Source organism: Musa acuminata, chromosome BXJ3-6, assembly GCF_036884655.1.
Source record: "Musa acuminata AAA Group cultivar baxijiao chromosome BXJ3-6, Cavendish_Baxijiao_AAA, whole genome shotgun sequence".
In the NCBI taxonomy this organism is placed as follows: domain Eukaryota; kingdom Viridiplantae; phylum Streptophyta; class Magnoliopsida; order Zingiberales; family Musaceae; genus Musa; species Musa acuminata.
The window spans coordinates 38,144,547-38,170,232 of NC_088354.1; the positions used below are offsets into that span (position 1 = coordinate 38,144,547).

The 25,686-nt window shown below is 37.0% G+C and overlaps 3 protein-coding genes and 1 non-coding gene across 6 annotated transcripts; 2 read left to right on the top strand and 2 right to left on the bottom strand.

Moving 5' to 3' along the window:
• The first annotated feature begins 1,634 nt into the window (after positions 1-1,634).
• LOC135639619 (protein JASON-like) lies at positions 1,635-6,869 on the top strand. Of its 3 annotated transcripts, XM_065153462.1 has the most exons (8): positions 1,635-1,724; positions 2,479-2,633; positions 2,739-2,796; positions 2,921-3,009; positions 4,669-4,898; positions 5,004-5,859; positions 5,949-6,031; positions 6,558-6,869. In XM_065153462.1, exons 2-8 carry the CDS (start codon positions 2,541-2,543, stop codon positions 6,625-6,627), a joined length of 1,479 nt encoding a protein of 492 aa, XP_065009534.1. In that variant the 5' UTR covers positions 1,635-1,724; positions 2,479-2,540; the 3' UTR covers positions 6,628-6,869. The 3 variants fall into 3 exon arrangements, with proteins under 3 accessions (XP_065009534.1, XP_065009533.1, XP_065009535.1); XM_065153461.1 differs by lacking the exon at positions 1,635-1,724 and having other exon boundaries at positions 2,165-2,633; positions 6,558-6,868; XM_065153463.1 differs by lacking the exon at positions 1,635-1,724 and having other exon boundaries at positions 2,167-2,633; positions 2,927-3,009; positions 6,558-6,868.
• A 3,336-nt stretch (positions 6,870-10,205) lies between these two features.
• Positions 10,206-17,701, bottom strand: LOC135641593 (CBBY-like protein). The gene is made up of 11 exons (XM_065157089.1): positions 17,323-17,701; positions 16,766-16,815; positions 16,458-16,521; positions 16,145-16,193; positions 15,478-15,546; positions 14,975-15,036; positions 13,551-13,631; positions 12,310-12,464; positions 12,132-12,216; positions 11,358-11,501; positions 10,206-10,534 (listed from the first exon to the last, which is right to left on the bottom strand). The coding sequence occupies exons 1-11, from the start codon at positions 17,589-17,591 to the stop codon at positions 10,432-10,434; spliced, it is 1,131 nt and encodes a 376-aa protein (XP_065013161.1). The 5' UTR covers positions 17,592-17,701; the 3' UTR covers positions 10,206-10,431.
• Positions 17,702-18,177: 476 nt separating this feature from the next.
• On the bottom strand, positions 18,178-19,778 carry LOC103989590 (transcription factor JUNGBRUNNEN 1). The gene is made up of 3 exons (XM_009408474.3): positions 19,524-19,778; positions 18,969-19,252; positions 18,178-18,878 (listed from the first exon to the last, which is right to left on the bottom strand). The coding sequence occupies exons 1-3, from the start codon at positions 19,729-19,731 to the stop codon at positions 18,477-18,479; spliced, it is 894 nt and encodes a 297-aa protein (XP_009406749.1). The 5' UTR covers positions 19,732-19,778; the 3' UTR covers positions 18,178-18,476.
• A 4,986-nt stretch (positions 19,779-24,764) lies between these two features.
• On the top strand, positions 24,765-24,838 carry TRNAE-UUC (transfer RNA glutamic acid (anticodon UUC)). The gene has a single exon. It is a non-coding gene; the product is annotated as a tRNA-Glu (tRNA).
• The last annotated feature ends 848 nt before the right edge of the window (positions 24,839-25,686 follow it).

The following is a 25,686-nucleotide window of genomic DNA, read 5'->3' on the forward strand; positions in this document are numbered from 1 at the left end:
TTTGTTGCTAGCTGTTTTTTCTTTCGTAGAGACTTTCCAACTTTTTCCAAAGAGAATATGCAGAAATTTCAGTAGAAACATGGTGAAAGATACTATCATCAAGCCACTGTCTAATAAACCTAATTATTTTTCGATCTAACCTCTTTCACTCATCATCTGTCATAGTTGTGGGTTTTGCATTATCCCCCTACAAAGGTCCATACAAATCTTTATAATACAATAGATCTTCTATTCTTGATTTCCATATCATCCAATTGTTTCCATTTAAATTAATCATGTGAGAAACATTACTAGCCTCTATGTTCAAATACAAAATTTAAATCACCAAAATCCCTTGCTCTGATACCAGTTGATGGGGATATAAACAGAAATAACCTTTGTATATGAACAAATACTAGAAGGCCATGATATGCAGGGAAATTAAATGGAACCACAATCAAATAGAATACTAAGATATACGTGGAAAACCCCTTCAATGTGAAGGGTAAAAATCATGGGGCAAACTAGAGATAATTCACTATGAGAATAATGAATATACAAATCTCAATCTATTGCCCTAAACCCTAGCAACAATCACAAGGGAATAACTGGGATACAAGGATCTCGTCACTCCTTACCATATCTAAAACCTCCCCAAGTAATCACAGCAAGAGTCTACTGTAGATTTGATCTAACCTGAAATGAGAACACTGCTAGATGATTAAGAACAGCCTCTCTGCGTTTTCCTTGACTTCTTCCCTTTCTTTCTCTTTCTTTTCTATCTTGTTTTCCTAATTTTTTTTGGAATCCTATGACTCTTTTCTTCTCCCACGTTGCTGTCTTATTTATGTTTTTTTCTACCTCCAAAACGTAGCCACCACACCCCTCCCAAGCCCTCTATGGGCTGAAATCTATCTGACTGCCAACAAAAAGTATATTAGGTCAAAAAAACAGTGTCACGTAGCTGAAGCATATCACTCGTTAGATTCCATCCACCTCGACATCACTCGTTCGTCTCGTCTTGTGCAGCCATGTCGATCGTCAATCAAGGTGTGGAGGAAAAGAACTGTGTGTGTGTGCGTTTGGATGTGAGTAGTGCAAGTAGCATCAGAATTATATGTCAGAATCAATGAGGAAAGATGCTTGTTTCCCAGTTCTGTCTTGCTCGGCCTTTTTGGAAGTTTCTATGATGCTTTGGGGTCTTCCATGAACTTTCTCTTTGGAAGGTCTAAGGTGACTGCTGCTACATGGAATCAGTAAACTCCATATCCAAAGACCATTAAAATTGCTGCCTTTCCATGCTTGCATGGGAACAAAAACAAGCATCTGCATGCTTCTTGCCTCAGGGGCCATCTCCGGGAAGAGAAATATAGCCTTGCAAACACCCAATCTTTTCACTGCCATGGATCTCTGCAGAGCAAGTATACATGCTGTTGATAGCCTTTCAAAAGGACGTGATCCTTATTCCCTAACGCGTGCTTTTGATGGGTCGGTTTCATGAAGATTTCAAGTGAACTCAGTCCACCCAATCCACTCCACAGGGTGTGGTGGGGTTTAAGCTCGAAGAATGACCACAGGCTGTGCCTCGAGAAACTTCTCGTCCGAAGGCGATAAATCCCCAACGTGGGGTTTAAGTTCTTTTGTCTTGGTCTCATCGTTCACATAGCATGCAGAATATGTTCTGCATGCTAATCCTGCATTCTGATCCAATCACTTAACTCTTGAGACTTGGAATTCCTTTGCAGGTACAATACTACTTGTTTCTCTGAATGTTTTCACTTCTAGTTTTGATCATAGTTGTCTCAGTAGACATGTTATATGCTACGATTGATATCATAAGATCAATCTGCCTTGCAATACTCAAAATTTTCTTTTTGGTGGATAAAAATGTGATTACCAATTTGTATTGCAAGTACCTGCCATTTAATATTATGGGCCGAATCTATGTTGAGCCCATTACCCTCAGCAATGGCCCACTAAGAAAAAACCCTTAAATAAAAGAGGTTTTACATATCCATCCTCTAAAATTAAAATTTGGAAATAGGCTATCTAATTATATATAATCCTTATAATTAATTACCTTTAGTGTTTTAAATTATATTTTTTTAAAAAATTATATTTATATCTATATAGTGAAACATTAAGATCCATATCGAAAGATAAAAAGATAATTTTATAAGATTAAAAATAGAGATGAATTTTGTTGAAGTAATAGGTTAAATATTTTACTTTCGTAAGTATAAAAATTTTATTATAATTTTTAAAATATAAGGATTAAAATAACAAAGAAATTACCGACTTGAAAGTGATGATTTAAACTCGATATTCCAATTTTTAGTTTCCTTCCCTCGTTGCGGTAGATTTAAATTTCAAAAAATTAAAACCCTAAATTAAAACCCCCAACTCAAAAACCCCGCAGCAGCTTTCCCCACACACACACACTCTCTCTCTCTCTCGTGAGAAACGTCGACCGATCGATCGGCTCTTCTTCCTTCCCAGTTCTTTCTCTCCGTTTCTTGATTTGTTGGATTTGAGCAACCCTCGGCGTCGTGGATTTGGGCATGGGCTGTATGTTCAGATGCTTTGGGTTCAAAAATAACAATGATGAACGGAGGAGCCATCCGGTTCCCAGTTCAAGTGTTTCCACGAGCAAGGTACGGCATCAGTTTGATGATCTACTGTTGTTGTTCTTGATAGCAATTGGGGAGTGATTCATACTGTGGCCAATTGATTCCTGAGAATGTGTGTAATTTTGATAGATTGATCAGGGCTATTTGGTGCCAAAGCGGCAGCTGGGATCCTTGTTTCTGGATGAAGGTACGGCTTCTCGCCGAGGATTTTGCATATTTACTAGTAATGATATGGTATATCAGATGTTGTCACGGTGCTGGTCATTTTCTTCCCCCCTTTTACTTGAATTCTTATTTTGTCCAACTTGAAGAGACAGATTCCCCACCTAAGCAAGTAACAATTCCGAGTGCGAAGAAAAATGGTGTCAAAGATGGCTTATGCGGGGAATTTAAGCATGAGGTATGTGTTGCAATTTACAGTTTTTGGCAACCAAGCATTTGTTTTCTTCAAACTTTATTATCCGCATCATGCTGGGCATTTATTAAACATGAATGAGCGAGTGAAATTGATAGAATATTGGAATCCTCCGTTTGTGATTATATGTTTATTCTAAGTTCTGGCTAGTATGTTTTCAACGCCTATGAAATATAATCTATGAAGTCTTGGATACGATAGCATAGATTTATTTTCTCAGAAACGACTTTGCCTGTTCCCAATATCAATGTGTATATGTTGCGGACGTTGTCAACATTTGCATTCTGATTAAACGGGACTTTCTTTATTGTAGTTTCCATGTGAAATTGAAATGCAGGGAGAGAAAAATGAGATATGTTTATATAATCCTTAAGTGGATTCAATAATAGGGTTAATTTTATGGCACTATCAACCATCCTCATTCTCATTCCCTTCCCTTGCTTTACTGTTTGCAAGCCCAGCATCCACATGACACAAATGCACTACCTACTGTATACTACTTTAGGAAAATTTTATGTTGGAAAATTATTTTCTTTGATGGGGTTCTGATTTCCCAATGTGTTTGTATTGTATTAGATTCTTTCCAATTGAACAGCTTATATCAACATTTTGCTGCATAAATCAGATTTCCTTCTTTGCATCACTAATTTCAAAAGGCTGATTCTCTAATTTTTTCATCTTTCATAGTTTGTTTTTTTGTTATCTTTCACATTTGTTTGAAAATGTTGCTCTGTTTTAAGGTTTTCATCTGCTGTTCAGTTTTGCTACTCTTTTGTCATTACATTAATAAATCCTGTAACTATGTCATTTTTTCAAAAATAAATTATTTCTGAAAGACCAAAATTTATCCACTGCTCGTTTCAGGAGTTTGAAATGGTAAATCTGACAGATAGTGTTTCTTGTATCTCTTTTCTGAACATTTGGTTATGTCACACGCAAGTTAATTTTATTCTATTAATAATATCACTAGAGTCACCTGAGTCAATGTTCGATGGGGCATTACAACATGCCTGAGTTAAAATTCATTTATTGCCTGTCCTTATGTAATCCTATGAAAATGTTCAAAATGCTAGGGAAATATATGCTACTTTATCTTAGATACTATATGGTATTTTATGATAGTCTCATGCTATTCTTTGAAAGAACTAGCCTACAGTTTAATGATCTTGTTACATGAAGATAAATAGCACAAGAATTTTGCCTTCCGTGCAGCTTCTTCCCCATGGTTCAGTGCATGAATGACTAGAAGGAGCACATGTAACAAGCTGGTAAGCTGACTAGGCCACATACAGATAATATTGTTGGCTAAGATGTTGCAGAAAAGATAACTTCAAAGTCTATATGTCAAATTAGTTTAAGAACAATATCAATTACTTCAATTCAGATTAAGTTTCTGGCCTGTCATTAACCCACTAGTTTAATTTCATTTCATAGAATCACTGCATTTCTACTGTGGTGAATGGGGTTACATTGTGGTAGAAAATTGGAGACAATGATGTAGTGGTGTGGCACAGGGAAAATCTTATGTAAATATACTTTTCTAAGAGTAAATATTACATCTTTTGGTTCGTGTTGTTTGTCTTAAGACAATTGCTTTTGAGGATAGTTAGGTCATATTTAACTCTGTTTCAATAAATTGAACAGGCTGACTTTCTCAAGGCTTGTGGTGCTATACTCCAAACTCCCGTAGAAATAAAAAAAACATCGGTAGGAACTGTCCAAGCTCCTCATGAGCATGGTGTTTCTTCCAGTTATAACTCATGGCTTCCTGGAACTTCTTGTAAGAAGCTTCTTTGGGATGAAAAACGTGAGCTTTCCCAATGTCCTATACAGATGCAAGACTTTGCTGGTTTTTCGCAGAGCAACTCTCAGAGGTAAATGTAAATTCCCCTGCTCTTTTGTAATCAAATTATTTCATTGTTCAGCATCAATGAGAAGAATACATGTATAATCATTTTCTTCAATGATTTCTACCGTAGCTGTATATTTGAGGGTCATCAAACTCAGCACTGTAAATGTTCTTTCCCTTCGACTAATTGGAGCAACTCAGTGGACCTAGGTGTAGTACAAAATGAATCTGCTGTGGAACCAAAATTGGATATTCATACCCCAGATATATCTCATCAACACAAGTCCCAGACTCGGAATTGTGCTTCTAAATGTTCACCTTTTCCAACACCACTGAAAGTGACCAATGAGATGGAGACACCTGCAACAGTATATCCGGCCAATCGAGAGAATGTTAGAACTGGGAGAAACACCACAATTCAGACACAGTATGTATGTCCGGTTATCAATGCTGTGGAAAATCTCTCTCGGTGGAAACTGTTGGATGAAGATTCCTCTGAAAAATTGCAATCATATGACAATCTAGATAAGAAAACAAATCATAGTCCTGATACTGGAGATAAAATGCAACAAATGCAACTTATATCAGCTCCTGAGGATTCTCAATTGTCTATCACCCACAGGCTCACCTCTCCAAGTGATAAGAGAAGACAAAAAGATGAGGAAGTCTACACTGATAAATATGTTTCTGGGAAGACTATGAACAAATTGGAAGCACCTTCCGATGATAGAGATAAGACAATATTGAGCCTGAAATACCCAGAGCAAGTAGTAACAAGCTTATCTCAATGGTTGAAACCTCCTATTAAAAAGGATGGACTGCACGATGAGCTTCATGAAAAATCTCGCTCAGGAAAGAGCTCTGATGCAGACAGGCCTATTCTTGGCATGGTTGCAGCACACTGGAAAGATGAAGAGCCTGAACCTAAATTGTCGAAAAGGTGGGATGGAAATGGAATTCCAAACTCAACAAACAAGTATAAAGAGGTAATATTTGCAGCTTTCCTACAGTTATATGATATTCAATTCATTGTCTCTCCAATTACAAATAAAAAGCTTTCTGTGCTGTGCACCAGGATCAGAAAGTCAGCTGGCATGCAACCCCATTTGAAGAGAGACTAGAGAAAGCACTCTCTGATGAAAATTTCATACCACAAAGGTCCGATATTATGTTTGTCTTGCCACTAGAATTATGTTGTATATGCAAATGAATTTCATTCAGCTACGTAATTTCTGGTTGATTGTGCAAATATAGATTCCTTTCCTTGCAGATAAATGTGCTTGCATCACTAATGCTTATTAATCCTTTTTATTCGTCAGCTGCTTGAGCTTTTATAACTTTTAGCTTAATCAATCTTTTTATTTTGCTTCTTCAATAAGCACCTCTTCCATATATCTATCTGTATGGATGACAAGTTAGTTGTGACTTTGTTCGAGTAATAGATTGTCACTCAGTCTGTTAAAAACATTCCTCCCTTGGTATCTTTTGTAAAATTTCTCAATCTGAGTGCCTTATAATAAATAATGCAATTCCTCAAGAGATGCACATATTTTGCTCTTATGATGGCAAGAACCAACTGCAAGTCTTGCAATCCCTAGTTCTCCAAACGTTTCTTCTAGCATGCTTTGCCTCACTGCTTGTTTTCTCTTGACTTCGCTGACACTAATTCGCTTCTGAATACTAGGAACCTTCATCATGGAAAACTGATAGAATTGGAGGGTGAAGGTGAGCTAAGCGATACGGCGGCATCATAAAATGGTAATCACCATGAATTTTGTGCGCTCAAGGTTTAAAAATGTTGACATTTGCCGTGTTTCTTTATCGGTTAGTACTGTATAAACTGCAGCATCTCTTTTCGATTTGATGCTGTCGTTTGCCACGAACACAAAAACTACTTATTCTCCACAGAGAATCTCTGTACATAAAAATCTGGAAATCTTTTCTGGATATTAGACTTCTTCCTAGCATACAGCAACTTTAGAGCTTTTTTTAGGCCCTTGAATGTGTTCAAGTGACCACATAAAGCAACTTTGCCATATCTCCTGTTGCCTAAAATTGAAGATCATCATTAAGTATTGCACAACTGGACTAGGAGGAAATAAAATGCTTGACTGATATGAATATTGTGAAAGATTGACCTGACTTGCACATAGAACTGGAGATTTTGGAAGAAGCAACCCTAATAGCACTGTGATTATTGAGAATATTCTTCACAAGCATTTTGTTATTCTGTCTTATATAGTGGGTGAAATATAAAACTTACTTGAGTGTCACTGCCAGCTCGACCCACTTAACATAATGATTTCCAGAATTGATTCTCAGTTACTCATGTGTGGAAAAATATAGTCTCCCGATATGAAGTCCTATAGATTTTTATTATGGATAATGAAACTCCGTTCAACAATATGTGTCTCTTGAAATGTTCAGCAATTCTCAACAAGTAAACAAGCATGTAACTAAAGTCGATGAACTCTCGAGCATCTTATGGAGTTATCGGATTATACCACACTATATATAGGTGCTATGAGACAAAAATAGTCATTCCTCAGAACTCATCATCTGGATATCTTGAAGCATAGGCTGTGGTGAAAGAATATTAGAGGAAGGGCTAAGGACCAATCTTGACTTGATCAACGAAACCGAAGGTAAAGTGCTACAACCCAAGGGTTTTTGTCTCGGGGGTGTTGATTGTTGAGGTGTGGTTGGATAGACTCAAGCAATTACCAAATATTAGTAGGACTCGAAAGAGTTATAAACGGTGTTTACCAAGTCCCTTTGGGATGTCTATCGACTCCCAAATATTAGTAGGACTCAGGCAATTAGCTTTCTAACCCAGCGCAGGAAGTAGGTGTTCTTAGACTAGTAGATATGAAGTGCTCGTTTGGCAACTCAATTGCTTCTTTAGTTGTGCCTCCTCGAGCTATTGCTTGTCAAAGCTGAGACACTTGTTCATCTCTGAGAGCTCTATCGTCACCATGGTGTGTGAGCTAGGTCTTCTCTTTCCAGCGCTTGTTGACCTCTTTTGACCTCCAACTGGCCTTCCTTGGTTGGTTTATTTTGAAGACCTAACCAAAGTCGAGTCCAAACTAGGCCTCCTCTCTTCCCTTGAGGAGTTTAACCCTGAGAAGATGTGATGGAAGACATCCAAACTAGGCCTTTGGCGAGAGGTTTGGTTTATATAAAGAGTTTTGGGAGTTGCATTGAGTTTTCAAAGTCCAAACTTGTCATAATGCAAGTATGAAAGAGACGGTCAAGATCACCTGAGACTGTTAATTCGACTAAATGGGTGGCATAGAAGGCCCCTGATTGGCCATAGAATATATAGTGTTAGGATTAAAAATTATTATGTTATTAAAAAATTAAATCGAATCGAATCAAATACTATAACCGAAGTGGCTCAATGAATGGTTACAACAGTTATGATAGAATTGGATCATAAAATTGTCTCCTATTCTAACACAATTGAATCCAATCACAAAACATATTGTGTGTTATGATACAATCAATAAGTGTTCTTTATCTTCTAATATTATGAATTCTATCATGAAAAATCTTTTAATTTCTAAGTAGTCAAATCCAACTATGAAGTGTCTCATGTCTTTGACATGGTCGAATTTAATTATAAAATATTTTTCTAACAAGATTGAATCTGATCATTAAGCATCTTTTATTTTCTAACACAACCGAATTTCACTATCAAATATCCACAAATTTTTTGACATGACCAAATCCAACTATAAAGTCTCTTATCCGAGCTAATTATATATTTCTCTATATAGTTAGTTGTCATTATCGTATCGACCTCCTTTGCCTCCACTAGAGCAACCACTAGAGCTAATTATATACTCTCATCCCCTCTCTCCTCCTTCCCTCGGCCACCCCCTATGATTTCGTTGCCTCCTTCTCCATCACATCCTCCTCCCTCTTCCATCGCACGCCCAGGTCCCGCCTTCCCAAGCCCTCATTCACCCTCCCTCTTCGATCTCTACAACTTCGATGTTCTCCTCTTGGAGCTCCTCACTAGGAGGGCCCCCTTCGAAGACCTAGTGGAGGAGCACGATGTCGACATCTCTCGGTGGGTCTACTCCATGCGGGAGGAGCGGAAAGACTCCGATGGTCATTCAGGAACGAGACATCTTAGGAGAAGTTGACGACGCTGGTGAACATCACGGTGGCATGCATAGCGGTCGAGACGAAGACTTGATCGTCGATGTGAGCTATGAATGATCAAGGAGGCGTGGATGGAGGTGATGGTCTTGTCCAACAACAATGACCACTCGTAAGGAGGTGATCGAACACGATGCAGAGCTTGCCAAAGGAGCATGAATCGAAAGGAGACATCTGCATCGATGTCGACGCAGATGCAAAGGGTGGAGAGGATCTACTCGATGGGTCAGCAGCGAGGTAGCCACCATCTTCATCGTAGACATTATGGCGACCACCACCATTTGCGTCGACGCCGGCGTAATTGTTCAACAACTGCGTAAGCATTGAGATGTAGATACAAAGCGATGAAGGGTGGGTGACGATGAGATCAACGACGAGCTCCTTGTGGAGGCCGGTGGTGTCATAATGGGAGCGAACATTATCGTTGTTGAAGGCGACCAGGAAATTGCGTCGGCATCAATGCCAATGGTGTTATCGTCCACCACCACTAGCGTCAGCGACGCCACCGAACGTTAAGATTACCTCTTACCACATATTCTGATCAATCAAATCTTACCATGAATTACCTCTTATTCAAATCTTACCATGAAAACATTCTCAAGCTTCTCATATATTCGACACGATCAAATCCAATCACTAAACGTTTTGATGTTTTTTGATGCAACCACAAAATTATCGATTATGCTTAATGGGATTGCATCCATCCATCTACGGAAGTGTCCAATATTTTTCGTTGCATCCAAAACCGACCATGATATGTCCAACCAAAAAGCCATCCACCATGTAACGTAATTAAATCATCCACCAAAGATATTATATTCCAACACGCTCCACCGAGAGAACACAGTGTTTGGACATTTGTGACGTAGTTAAATCATCCACCAAAAATATTATATTAGGACACCCTCCACCAAGAACACAATGTTTCGACATCCTTGGTATGTCGAAACATAATTAGGTGACAGATGATAAGAGAGGGATCCAACACAATATCTCTTACCGAATTCCATCATCTACCGAAAAACAAGAATGTGCTAGGGGCTTTGACAAAACCAAAGTTAGCTTCCTGTCCCAACAACAGCTCCAACAATCGGGTAACATTACTTGTAGCAGCAATGTAATTAGTACTTGAGGTAATAATACATCTTCTATGTAAACCAAAGTCTGAAGCATTATAATAATAATAATTATTATTATTCTTATATTATGTATCTTCTATGTTCTCCTGTTGAAAGAATGTCCTATAGGAAAAAAGCAGGTGCACACGTGCGAAAAGATGTCTTGTACTAAACAACACATTGATTGGACCTCACATCAGGGGCCCCAGGCAGAGAACCCTCCTGCCCTGCCCAGGTCAGGGTTTTTGTGCGTAGACGAGTCTCTCGATTCACCTACGACCACTTCTTGCGGCGCAGCTTAGAGAGAGTTAGATCCGCTCCACCAAATGCATCCATAACAGCCTTTGCTGACCGGAATTCAGCTCTAGCTGTGGCGCTGAAATAACAAACGGCACAACAATTCACTAAACAAGCACAAGCACGTTGTTGTTGATACGCATTATGCAGGAAAAAGCAAGCTGTGATTAACTAACTGGTAACATGTCAAATAAAAGATGGTTTGTCTATAGGTTGGCTACTGGGAGGCAGATCAGAGAGATTCTTATACAATCCACTAATCAACTGTAAAAGTATGATTGGAACAGTACAAACCGAAAAACTTCATCTAGTTGAGAAAAATATAAGCAAATGACAGGTGCTAAATGCTATTTAGCATGCTGATGTGGCTCAAGACAGGCATACCTTCAATGCATTTTATACATTGAAAGGGCAGCCCGGTGCACAGGCCTCATGTCAATGCAATGTATTTATAAAAATAAAATAGCATAACTGCATGGCCATTATTCGGTCATAACTAGCATAAATTACATAGCCATGCTAAATGGCACTTCTTGGTAGTTGCATATCTTGCATGCTTTATCGTTTTAGAGTGGCAAGTGCAATGTTTTGGTCTGATGACTATAATTAAATTACTCGATCCCTCGGACCATCAAACTTGGAACTGATCTTAGCTACTGTCGGTAAGAAAAACATCAATAATCACTTGACTGCCCATATTCTTCCTTTCAATAAACTATTTACAATATTTTTATCAGTATTTATTATTATTTTTTAATCTTTAGATTAACCTCGACTGTTTGTTTTTTATTTTACATAGCTGATCACAGTACCCCAACGTATGTTAAATGGAGTAAGAAATGGTAGTGACTAAATGAACCCATCGGAAAAACTTACACGAACCACCAGAAATGGATCCTTACCCGCTTCGGATAACAACACAAGGCATTCCTATTCGCTCAGCCCCATAGACACCAGATTGGCTTCCTGCTATCAGCACACAGTTGTCCACAGGTAAACCTGTATATTCAGCTCCAGCTCGCAATGTTACAATTATGTTCTCCAAGCTGCATCAAGTAATTCAGCCAAAATATGAGATGTAAAAAATTTCTATTTTTTTCCTTAACCACAAAAATACAAATTAAAATAGTACATTGTTATAGTTTACCCCAAATCTTAAATTTATGCATCTCAAATGAAAAGCATCAAATCACAAAGTAACATCTATCCAAATCAACCTTTTTGAGAGGAAAACAACCTACCATTGAGACAAACAAGGAAAAGCAATTTTTGGTCAGGAATGCAACAGTGAAATAGGGCAAGATGCATCAGAAATAGAGATTCTTGTTTTCTTTTTTTTTTAATGAGAAAAGTGGGATCATTTTTAAGGGAAGCATGTGAAGTACCAAGATTGCCTACTCTAGGAATCATTCTTAAGGGAAAGCATGTGGCCTTGCTCACACTATTTAAATATATGGAAAGCATTAATCTATCCTCTATGTTCCAAGTTACACCCTCATCGCCCTCTTCTATAGACCATCAAATACTAGAAGAACAAGAAAAACTAAAACATGATAGATCATCAGCACTTGGCATCAATTTATATAGTTGAAAAATACTAATGCATCATAGATAAAATCAACAAAAAACAACAACTGGAGAGAATGCCTGAAAAAATTGATAGGAGAATTACAAACCTTTCAGGCGAACTGATATCTATATCAACACTTAGTTTCAAAATGGATGCAACATCCTGTGCAATCCTTTGCTTCTCCATCGAAGCTGCTTAACATTACTCAAATTACTAAATTTTTCCCACGATGATACTACTGTGAAAAATTAGGTCTAGTAGAAGATCCATGTTCAATTTTTCACCTGCTTTCTGTACTTCTTTGGCAAGTAACTCCTCCAAGCTAGATGACACTCCTTTCCCTAGAACAAGTTGCCCATACAAACTTTCTTTCACTTCTTCCTTACCAACTATTTTCACTTTGGACAACCGTTCTTGGCCCAGTTTTTCAATAATAGACCTGCAAGTTGAACAAGACATTTAAATTAATTTCTACAGAATCTTCAAAAATCCAAACAGAAAGTAGAGAAAAATCAACATATTTATATATTTTTCTTACTTAAATCCCCATGTATTTGCTCAAGATGAACAATACTTCTACATTAAGTGTGTTGAATGGATTAATAACAACATTATGATAAGTAAAATCATGCCAAAATTCTCCTCCATTAGCTTTATAATGTCAGATCCTGACATTCTTAAAATTTCTTCAGAAGATGATATGTTTAACAAACTTAATTAACATCTCAAGGGACATAGGGGCTCTCAAGTAAGGGGAAATTAACAATTCTCTCCATAATAGCATATCATAGATTCCACAAATAACAGTCTACAACCGAAAAAAGTCCGGACAGAGGCAACGTTGATCAATACGGCCACATCATTCAAGTGCAATAACAGAGAATTAACATTAAGTAGGCACCACAAGCTTCTGTTTCAATTTAGGTAAATTTAGATATATGGATGCATCTTCTTAAATCATATACTTCCATATATTTGGTCTGGTGGATGCTGGAAACTTAAGATAGTGATAACTCGTGAAGCATGTTTACGAATATGGGATACAGATCCGAAACGTTACAGATACATTGACATGTCAAATTTTGAAAAAAAAAATGAGATACAACATAAATACAATAATAAAAAAATTCATATATATATTGATAATTCATACATATAGGTTTGATATATATATATATATATATATATATATATATATATATATAACAGCAAGTCATTCCCCAACTAGAAACAAACCTATCCATCATGAAAGGAGTTATCTTTAATAGCACAACATTTCAAGAATATAGAGATCAAAATAATTTATAATGAATATACAGAGTTCATTCTTTTAATATCAATTAATCATAATTCTTTAGTACTTCCCATATTTGTTTCACATTAATACAACTTTTCTGGTTGATCAGTTCAGTCAATTCAATTGCAAACATCATTATCAACTCATGTATATATGACTAATATTAATAAGACCATCTACAACCTAAGGCATCTTGTAACAAAATGAACAACAGAAATGTCAACAAACCTGCATGCTTTGTCCCCATATTTGCTGTAGGCTATCAGCAGGGCAACAGGTAAACCTTCATTAAGTGCATCATCAATAAAACTACCAGTCACAATATAAAATGATCAACTAAATATCCAATAATTAGAATGAAAATTGCACTAAGAAAAAATAAAAAAGCAACAAATACTATAAATATATGACCATAAGAGCAATCTCAATCCTTGAGGTGTGAAATCAAAGGAAGCAAGATTTTGATTGGCATACAAGTAGTTAAACATGAGTAATACCATCTAAATTGCTTAAAAAAAGAAAAACAAGTTGCCAAAGCACTTTCTACTTTGTCACAGATGCATAGCTCAAATGTCTTCCGGATGCTTTGCTATGGGCATCTAAGCTGGACTTAATCAGTATACAAAATCAATGTTAGGAGATTTGCATGTGTTTCTAATGGCTGCAAATGTCAAATTTCTTTCCCTTAAAATGTAAGAGTAAGAAACATTTTAATAATTAAAACTGAAAATAAGAAATCTCCTCTTTTTTTGTGTAACAGCAAAAGGTTACTATATTCTTGGGTAGCCATTGCACCCAAGTCACTGGTTTTTAAGAAGCTTTTTATCCTATAAGCCATACACATATATCTTGAAGATTCTCAAGGAAAAGTGCTAGGACCATTAAGCTCACAATCCATAATCTCAAGTAAAAATAGCAGGTGGATAAGTGTTACAAAATAGCACAAAGTAACTAATGGTGTACAATACGTTACCTTGCATTTCCATAAAAAAAACAAAACAAAGATCTTTAGTGGCAATCCTAAAATTCCTAGGGATCCATAGAACATCCTGTGATTGTTCACTTTTCACGTACTTCATAAATTTTGGTGTCCAGCCTTCCAATGACCATTAAGTTTGAAAGGATCTTAGCATTAAATTTAATTATGACAAAAGGAATTAAATCATTAAAGTAGAAAAAAAGCTAAAATTTTCTCATTCATGATTCAACCTTTATCTACCTCAATTAACTTCTACAAAACATAGACTGAAAACATCACTTAATATAAAAATCTTATTACTCCAGAGTTACCAAAATTATACTGAATAATAAATCACCATCGTATATGGTCATATCAGCTTGTATCAATCAGTACTTATGAGTATATACCCCTACTGAAACCAAGATATATGGTCTCATATGGTCCTTAACCAGAAGGGAAAATACTGATAATTAAGTACAGATCTAGTCAGTATTTAAAACATAGCTCAAAACTATATTGAAGATTCAGAAAAGCCTACAGAAAAACACCACAGCTACCAGTTTGAAGAAAAACTGAATCCAACACTGATGCCACAAAATCATGTAAGTACACAGCATGAACAATTGCTCTGATAAAAATATCATGACACATTCTCGAAGGTAATAGGCAGATAAAAATACATTAAACTTACTTCTCAACCCCAGGTCGCAAAGTTAAGCTGCTTGAGGTAGAAAAATCTTCCAAAGCTTTTTGCTGCAAAGATTATGCACATAGTTCTCTATTGAAGGCCAAAAGGACAATCATATAAATCTAGATGCAAACTACTGCAAGCAAAGACTATTAACTATGGTAAGGTTTATTCAAAAGTTCAACAAGTTGACTCAAATATCAACTAGGAAAAAAAATCTACAATAAGGAGAGGAAAACTCAGGTTAAATTTCCATCTCTAGGAAAATACCATCTACAGCATCTGATATTGAACTACATATCAAAATTTACTCCACAAGAGAGAGTTTTCCAGTTGGCACCCTAAATGGCTTAGAGGATAAAATTTCAGTCTCTCCCAGAACATTATACACTGTCACTTCAGACTAATGATATGCACATGCTCATTCTCTAAACCAAAGCAGTTCCCAGAATGTCTGCATGTTTGAAACATCCATGAAAAAAAAAAGTGCTGGGGCAAGTAACTACCTTTTCACGTAAAACTCTTTTCATGAATGCTTCTTTCTCATTTGTAGGCAATGAAGCAGGCCAGCCAATCTACACAAAATAACAGGAAAGGCTCAAGGTACAAGAACCATTCACAATACAAGCAAATGAACTCAGATTTTATCTTGTCAAATTACTCCAACTGGTTAACTCTTGTTTCACATGACACATTCTACACTAAGAAAAGAAATGAACAACATTAACAATAATAAAGTTGTAAAATCTCAACTATTTGTGTCGGTTGCATGGATCTTTTGCCATCATTGAGACCTTAATTTGATATTTCATAATTAATTCTTTGAAAAAAGACAAAAGACATAATTTGATATTTGGAAGGGTCAGTATACAGACCTTCCACATTTAACAACATTTCAACTCTCTACATGGACTTAATCTCATTTTAACACTGCCGCTTTTGCAACAATCCAAAATAGACAATGCAATCCAGAAGTGCCTCTCTTAACTTTAAAACATCAACTATATAACTGAAATAGAAGCCTGAAAATGAAACTTTCATACCAAAAAGAAAAATATCCGAGCATAGCAGGAGGCCATTTAGTTTCAAGTTCCCTTCTGCCTCTCTACTTATGCGCATTAGCAGTATGAAGCTATTAAATAAATCACAAAATCAATTTAGTAAAAAGAGTACCCTGTTGAAAAATAAGATCAACATCCGTTCTTCATCACCAGCAGCCTTCCTGAAACAATGATATGTTATCTTCATGCCATTGAAAAACACTGAGTCATACATTAATGGGCAAAATTTCATCAACATCTGGGACTTACAACAGAAAATATATATTAAAAAATCCAAGAAAGAAAAATTAATCTGATACAGTGTTTAAATAAACCATTTCACAAAATACTAGAAGAAGAAACAACAGAAAGTATATAAGAAAATCATCACATTAAAGGTTCCATCTTGATCAATTTAAAAGCATGCTCCGATTTGTTTCACGCACCTACTCAGATCAGCATATATCGGTTCTGTCCAATTAGCACAATCCAGCCCAAGTTTCTGAAATGCTGATTGTAGTTAAACCAAAAAAAAAAAAAACAGGTACATGTTAATAACATCAGTGGATCTCAGCATTATTACATTCTAGAATGGTTATTTATAAAAAAGAAAGTATTCAGACGGTTACTTTTCAAGAAGGAAAAGGCATAGACCAATAGATACACCAGGAGACCAAAAGTAAAAAAAAATGGTAAAGAACAGCAGAAATGAAAATGTTTACAGGTACACATTGTAATAATTCAGAAGCCGCACCTACATTAAACGCTTGACGATTTCCTAAACGATATATGTCTGCAATAACCCTGGTAGAAGAAATATGTCAAACAAATTCAGTATTAATAACAATGTACCTAAGCAAAATATATGGATTTCTATTTGAGTAGATTTCTATTTTAGTATCATATATTTCTTTAATTTAAAAGAACCATAACATGCCACCAAAAACCATGACAAGCAAAATCCCCTTCTGCTTAAGGAAGTTGATATCAATGATAAGATTTAGATTATATAAACCTTCTTCTATCAGCTACCTTCTTCTACCTTCCCACAAAACTAATATCAACGTGCCACCAGGAACTATCACCAAGAAATTTCTACACTGGTATCTGACAACCAAGAATCATCATTACCATTTATTTTTACTAAAAGAAATCAAAGTCCCAGAATTCAAACTAAAAAAGAAATGGGACATAATTCGAAAGCATCTCAACTCCTCAATCCCTGCCGTAAAGAAAGACATGTAAATACCATGACATCATTCGATTAAATTAGAAACCACGCAAAAGCGAAGAGCAGAGGTAAACCCTAACCCTTCGACTTCAAGAAGAAGAGCGAGGTCCTGCGCCGGCTTCGAATCTTGGAGATCGGACGAGGAGAAGCGACGGGAAGACGAAAATCGGAGCGATTTGGCGTTCTTGCAGGTGGGAAAACCGACGGAGCCCCTGCAGAAGCCGGCAACGCAGGGAAGCGGAGGCGGCGGAGAAGGAGACGGGTTCTTGGGGACATCGTGCCAGGCGACGGGCGAGGCGGGGAGGGAACCGCTAAGAACGAGGCATCGGGCGACGGCGGCCGCGGCCATCGGCCGCGGTGGGAAGGCGGGATCGCAGGAGAAAGGAAGGCGGAAGGAGAGACGCAGATTGATCCGTGAAGCAGCGACGGCGTCTCTCAGCCCCTTTCATACGCGCCTCATATCGAACGCTGAGAACACACCCGACTTAATCACCGCCACGAGTACGTGGCGAACATCGAAGCTTGGAAATGGTGGTCTTGATGATGCTCGCCAACACCGTCTGATGACGGTGGAGAAGTTTGAAAAGACGTATTTAACCCTCAGTGAAAAGACGTATTTCTCCTCTGCTCCCTATTTTGAAATTTGAAAAGATCGTTCCATGAGTTGTTGGAAAAAGAAAAGGGTAATCTTGGTAATTTATAAATTATAAAGAATAAATTATATTTTATTATTTATTTAGGAGTTGTCAAAGGGGTTATCAATAGAAAAAGGAAAAGGGGGACTGCTAATAGTATTTCTCGGAAAAATATAAAAGAATTTTTTTGGAGTGGCGAGAATAATGTATATATATATATCATCAATACATAATCCAATAGCGTGTTTGACACTTCAAGATTACAATTGGTGGATCACATGACAGCAAAACTCCATTACGTAGAACGAGAAAAGTTTGATGAGAAACATCTCTTACTGACGAAGAACAAAAGAAACATTAATTATATAAAAGGAGAGTGAAGAAAGGTTAAACTGCATTTCTATACCAACAGTATTGTATCTTTCACTCGTTCAGGTTTAGCAAACTGATTGAGTATTGTTTTGCAGGTATCATCAGATCAATCGTCCCAATAAAACAAGGAGCTCCGTATGCTATTCCCCAGTCTTCGGTAAGATCACAAGGAATCATCATCCATTCACTCTCTGTGTTCCTTGTTTCGATGATCTCTGGTCTTCACTTCAAGTGTATCTACAACAAGAGGCCATGTCTTGGTCTGTCATGGACTCCATGATCCTCCCAAGCTCATCCCAGTTGCCATCTCCGAAGATGTCATTCACGTTAGGACTCGACGCTACGTCGGAGCGCAACGCGGCCATGGGAGCTTGTGCTATCGAGTTCCATTGGCTTCCATACATTTGCTCCCGCTCAGCGTAGCAGTTGCTAACGTACATCACTCCTCCCTGAAGGTAGCTTGAGGCGGCGAAGAACATGGTCTCGTTTCCACTGTCGGATTCGAAGCTGCTAGTTTTCGAACTCGAATCAGCTTGGGTTTTGGTGTTATTTGATTCTTTCCACTTTGGTGGGCTTTTTCTGTGACAGACGCCATTTCTTTTCAAGATTCGACATATCGTCCATACTTCCTGTTACGAATTCGCATTATTGTTTTCAGGATGCAATCTACTGCATGCAGCACTGAGGGAGGGAGGGAAAGAGAGAGAGAGGAGTCTCACCGCTTCTTGCATGCTGAGACTGGTGTTGCTGGTGTTCTTGGAAGGAAGGCGGAACTCGTGCATCATCCATTCGGTCTTGGTGCCCTTGCCTGCGCTTCCTTTGTAGTAGACGAGGGACTTCTTGAGGCCGATGCAGTCGCCGGTATCGGAACAGACCGGCCGGTCGATACCGGTGGCCTTCCAGAATCCGGATCTGGTGACCCTGTTAGGCCGTATGCTGTTCCTGTACTTCCGACCCCTCAAGCAAAAGAAGTACCTTTCCTTCTCTCCAGCAGATATGACCTCTGCAAGTTAACAACAACAAGCATTATGATCAGCAACTTACTTGCTGCAACTCTAAAAGCGAATGCTTTTGTGTTTCTTATGAAACAAGAGCTTAATTAGTTTCAGGAATATTCACAAAGCCAAGTCAAACATCTCTTCCTCCTCTCTCTTCCAATAGGAATGACATAACACAATCGACACCATTCGATTTATGAGTTGTTTGGATTGGTATAGTTGTTTTGAGAAGGGAAAAAGAATAAGGTGGAGATCAAGCAAGGGAAGCAAACTTACTTGGAAGATCCCATGGATCATGTTTGTAGATGTCTATCTCTTTGATGATCTCTATGCTGAAACCCTTCTTCTCCACCTTCCTCCGCAGATAGAACCCCACAAGCTCTTCATCCGTGGGATGAAACCGGAATCCCGGAAGCACCACATCCTCCTCCTCCTCCTCTACTGCCACCTGCTGCTCTCCACTCGTCTCCCTCCTCTCCTCCATGATCACCCTTACGTCTTCTTCCCTCCTCTCCCCCTTATCCGAACGTTTTAGGTGCGTACAAAGGAAGATTTTCTCTCAATTTGCTTGTAAATGTGAAGTTATATGCAAGTGAGAGGGAACTCTTTGACAGATGAATGCGGTCGTAGTTAACCTCGGTCAAGACATCACCTTTGATCTCTCTCTCTCTCTCTCTCTCTCTCTCTCTATCTATCTACATTCATTCCTTCCTCCTGACTTCTTCCGAGCACATTAATTGCAACGTCACAAACGTCCAATAAATCGTCTCGCTCGTCAATATAGATTGCGTGGGCTTTGACAAGATGATAGGATTGCAGCCGTGAGATCTGCATGCAGTGGAAGTTTAAGCTATCCGTAACATGATCTGCAAGTCTTCTCACCGTCGTTCTTTTAGCAGCAGATAAAGAACATTATATTTTGTGTAGTTTCCTTCCAGCAGCCACGCGAAATTAGAATCATACAAAAAAGTCGGAGAAGTTTCAATCCATGTTTTCCTCGAAGTCTGCTTGGATTCTTGTTTCCCCTTCCCATTACACAGGTTTATGAAGACGAGATGCTATTATTGCATCAGCAAGATTAGAATTACCTTCAACAAAATGACGTGCAGAATGGGACGGCTAATGGCAAATCAACAGATTGATGTGTGCGTCTGTTCTTTGCATGACTTCTGCAAAGGTGAGGATGACATGAATGATCGACATGTGCTCAAGACTTTCTTGTGGACAAAGACAAAAGACATTAATTCTCTAACTCAAAATCATCATATACTTTGTATCATCTTTTTTTCACTCTAATCTAACTACGAACATCCAAAAAGAAAGTACAAAAAAGAGAAAATTAGATGCATAATCATATCGGAAAGACATAATAGATAAATCATGTCTTAGGTTGGAATAGCCTTTTAATATGACCACCAATCTCCATCAGTAGCATCATTTTTGCTGACAAGTTCTTCCACACATATTCTGGTATAAATTATCACTAACACAAAAATCAAACACCAACGAAAACGTAAGAGTTTCCACATCAATTCTACTCTGAAATTTCACTGCTCACCTCAAAAATGTAAATTGCTTATTGCTAATTAGTCGCTGATGGAATCGATGTTGAGCGAGAAGGTGACACTTTGAAGTCACAAGTGATACTGGCGTACTGCCAAAGTTGTAGTCGCTGTCATTGGACTATTGGTTGAAACTGGGGAGATTGGATTTCTTTTGTTTTTGTTATTCATGGCTGTTGTTTGTGATCTATTCTCTGTTTATTTTGGCTCTTTTCATCACATTCAACTCTGTGGAATCAAACTCACGAGGTCTTAGCTTCTAATTTTCTGCAAAATGAAAGAAAAAGACACAAAGAAGTGATGTCATTTTGACAGTAGCAGCCCTCGTGATGAAGGAAATTTAATTTCCTTCCTGCACTTTGACTTCCCTTCAATTTCAAACCTGTCTATCAAAAATATAGATTGAATGCATGGCAGGATGTTTGTTTGACAACCATACACATATTGGTTGATTATATTCGTAAAAATAAAGATAATAATGTAAATCAAGGAGTATCTTAAAATTCATATATTAATTCATAAGAATTTGTTATTCGTGTCAATATTCTGAATTGTAGTAAGTATTTTATTAAAAAAATTAAGATATCATGTAAAGAAAATGATAATCAAATCACGATATGGACTAATGAGATAATTAGTCTATTTATTTTTTTTTAATTTAAATTATAAATCAAAATATTTAAATTAAAATTGATAATTGTATACATTAGACTTTCATAAGTCAATCTTAATCTTGTTCACTTTTGATATGAGACTGATTAGAACGTTACAATCCCGTATCATTTCCTCTTAAGTCTTTGTGATTTCAAGATTGACTTAGCTGATTCAATGATTGATGAAATGTAGATAAGCCCATAGCTGATGAACTCCAAACTTTTCTGGTTCCATGGTTATAAAGACCAATATCAAGTTTGATGATTCAAGGGAAACTCTCTCTCTCTCTCTCTCTATATATATATATTCCACTCTGATCATTATTGACCAGAAGACCTGCCTGCTATAAATTTTGGGCAGCCAAGCAACCTAAACTTTGCCATGACTTGAGTTTAATGCAGACAATGGGGCAAGCGAGATTGATTCTCAAGTGTTTTTTGTTTCTTCACCCCATTTTTGATCCTTGTTTTGGACAGATTACTACTTTGTCATCAAGTCAGTCAAAAGCCATCCTTTTAGACCATGGTAAATTTTATCGCCAACATGCAAGTTCAGCTTCTGACTGTTGCTGCTGAACTTAGTCTACAAAGACTAATGAAGTTCATATATTTCAGGATTGTGATGGAACATAATTCTTTATGTTTTACTTATGGTCAACGAAATATTCTTCCAATCATTTTTAATTTCGAAAATATTATCCATTATGATCACCCTTATCGATAATTAATGGCGTTCATATGCATATTTAGGACTTCAAATCTAGAAGATAAGTAACAATTTCTGATGCTATTTGATTCTATGTGCTATAAAATAATAGTTATAATGATAATTATAATCACCATCGTTGTTGTCATCTTCCTCTTTCTTCTTTCCGAGATTCTCGAGTAGCTGCGGCGGAATACAAGCATCGAGAAATATAATAGCCATTGAAATAGACCCCACATTTACGCTTTCCGATGCATCTCACTCTTTGTGCCATTCATATCTCCATTCATGCACACCAACCATTTGACATCAGTTATCGGCTGGCTATTCATCTCGTGAACGATCCTGCAATGTAGGTTATTGGACATAGATTTGCAAAATATAGAGTGGAGACAAAGCTTGGATGCATAATAAACACAAATATGTGTCAAGAATCCCACTGATTAATCTTGACATACATGTATGTCATAGCTGGACATGAATGCTGAGGACATACTTTCGAAGATGTCATACATGTGGAATGCAAAATTTTGAATCCAAATAAAAGATAGACATAATAGTCATTAGTCCACAAGTAGCAGACTGATTGAATCATCAAAATGTGCCGGTTAACTTAGCTATTAAAGACTTTGATAACTTATTACAAGATTGATTGTTCGTCGTCGCTTATCTTTACAACAACAAAAAAAACACACTTTATTTCAAGGTGCCGTTTTGACGGCTTCAAAAATTAAAGGGACTGCTTCAAATGATAAAAATACAAATTTTACATGAAACTTCAAATTATGCCATTAATTTAATCGAATCCTCTCGATGTATCAACCAACATATCCTTTGCTTCATTGATCTGGGAAGCAAGGTAATGGCTTCCTCCACTATCAGGATGGTTAGCTACCATCACTCTTCTATGAACTTGATCTTGTCAAATTGAGCATGCTCTCTGAAACAGGAACAACAGGGAGAGCTTCAAATGCCTGAATCAAATATCTACCTCCCATCACAGCCGCAGCCACAGACACCGAGAGACTTGCAACTATCGGAGTTGCCTGAAATAGTGACATTAAATTTTGTTTACGATTAAAGTCAGCATCACAGAAATACCAATATACAAATAGTTCTTTATGGCAACCATGAACTTAACCGTTAGATCCCTTCTATCAAACCACAGAGACTATGGATATACACTAGCTCAATAGTAATTTTGAAAGAATGAATCGGGAATACGGCAAGCTTCTCCAGAAAAAACTAGATACAATATTTTTCCTTTGAGTTCACATATTCCAACATAGGCATAGCCTTTACATGAAGGTTGTTATGTTTTGTTCTCAGTGATGACATGATTCATTGGCAAATGTAGGGGGTGCTCTTTGGTAACTAAACATAGTTATTCTGTTAAATTTAATTAAGTTTTCGCTGTAGAAGCCAATAGTTTAAGTTAGAAGGCAATGGTTAGAGTGAGACCAGAGAATTGTTCTCCATATGTTTTTGGTGCATCAAATGGTAACTCAATAGCTGAACACCAAGCTCTAGATAAAAGAATAAAGCACTCAGAATTGCTAAATTTACAAGACAGAACAAAATCAAATTCAACTCGCATTGTTAATTATCAAGGGAAATACTGAATCCCTCTGTTGAATGCTTCACCAGCATTAGGGAACAAAATTCTCAAGCAAATTTTTTGAGAAATTACTGACACTCAAGAGGCTGAATATCTAATGATTCTGCTTATGGAGTGAATGGTTCTTAGATCTTAGGATATTTTCTCACATCTTGATGGTGAATATAATGTGTTTTTGTGATACGGGAAATCCATCTATATCATCTCTAAATTATAAAAAAAGGCAGCATTTCACAAAGAAACTTAACAAATCCCCCTTAAGAAAACATTAAGAAGAATGGTTATTGTGGTAAGAAGATTTTTATGATGGACAATATTGTTTAGACACCTAACATCATTCGGATCGATCACACCGCATAAATACTTAAACTACGAGGTGAAAAAAATTCCCAAAATCAGTCAACTCCTGTGTTTTCTTCTACGATCAGGCTATCAATAATCCAGAACCATAAAATACAATGTATCATACAAATATATAGTAATTGCAGGCTGTAACTTCTTCATGTACTGGAAAAAAAAAAGGGGGTGGGGGGGGGGGGGGTGTCGGGGTCTGCAAAATCGATCAAAGAAGAGATATAATATCATTTACCATTGAGCTCCGGCTATTCCGAGATCCAAGCAATTCTACAGCTGCATGCACCAGAAAAAGAAGGGTGAGAATTAGGTCATGTCAGGCCGAGTCAAAAGCTACAACCTTGAAAAGAAAGGAAGAAAAAGGATACGGGTCAATCAAATATAGGTCGAATTAATGGGAACCCAAGTCGAAGCGGCAAGGATTTAGGTTATCTGAGACTGGGATTGTCGAAGTCCAACTACCATCAAAGAAATTTGAGCGAGAGTGAAGATCGGAATAGGGTGGAAGATGAGCACCTACGACGATTTCGGAGGAAAGATTTCTGGTCTTCCGATTACAAATGTGAGTAGAGAGAGGGGGGAGATTAATGTTTATATAGATTAATTTACGAAACCTTTCACCAATCCATTGTCGTCTAGTCCGGTTAGGATACCTGGCTTTCACCCAGGCGACCCGGGTTCAAATCCCGGCAATGGAAGAATATATTTTTTTTACTCAACTAATAATAAAAGAAAAAAATATATTATATATTAATCTTTATACTCATATATATCCATGAAAAATGTGAGGTTTATATATATATCAGCATAAATTTTGATATATAATATTAGGATCTTGAATGTCACTGCCTTTAATGTTATTCGATTTAAAGAAGTATATAGAAAAATAAAATGTTTTTTAGTATCCATAAATAAATTTTAAATATAATTATGTCGATTTGAGTTTTAATTAAAGTAGCTGATGAAGATTAATTTTAATGATATTATGTAAATTTTAATCTTCAAATCTATCAAGAGTTTTGCGCATGGTATGCTCATCTATGCTGTTTAACAATCATAAAGTACCAATAGTTATGATGTTGATTGATAAAGAAACCATTTACAAGTATCTTGACGAGATCAAAAGAGTCCCTTTTACGTGTAAAGAAGCATTCGATTTTATTTAAATCGTTCGATGCTTAAAAGAAGATTCAAAGTTAATCAGGATTTATTTTCACATTCATCGTATGTTGTGGCATTGAAAAGAGGATTCGAATGGATAGTGTGCAAAAGAAACGTTTTGATCGTTGATATATGAAAATGACATTGATTATCTGTTGACATGGCATGTCCACTTAGTTGACTCATCGTGCCCACTTGGCTGACTTGTCTAACACAATTTAGATGGGGATGTTGACGTTGCACTGCCAAAATAGTCATTACCCATAATTAAATCAACATATCTTTTTATTATTTGATCATATTTAAACATATTTTATAATAATCGAATCTCTTTAGGGCCCAATAATATAGTTATTATTGTTGTTGAATCTTTAACAATGAAATC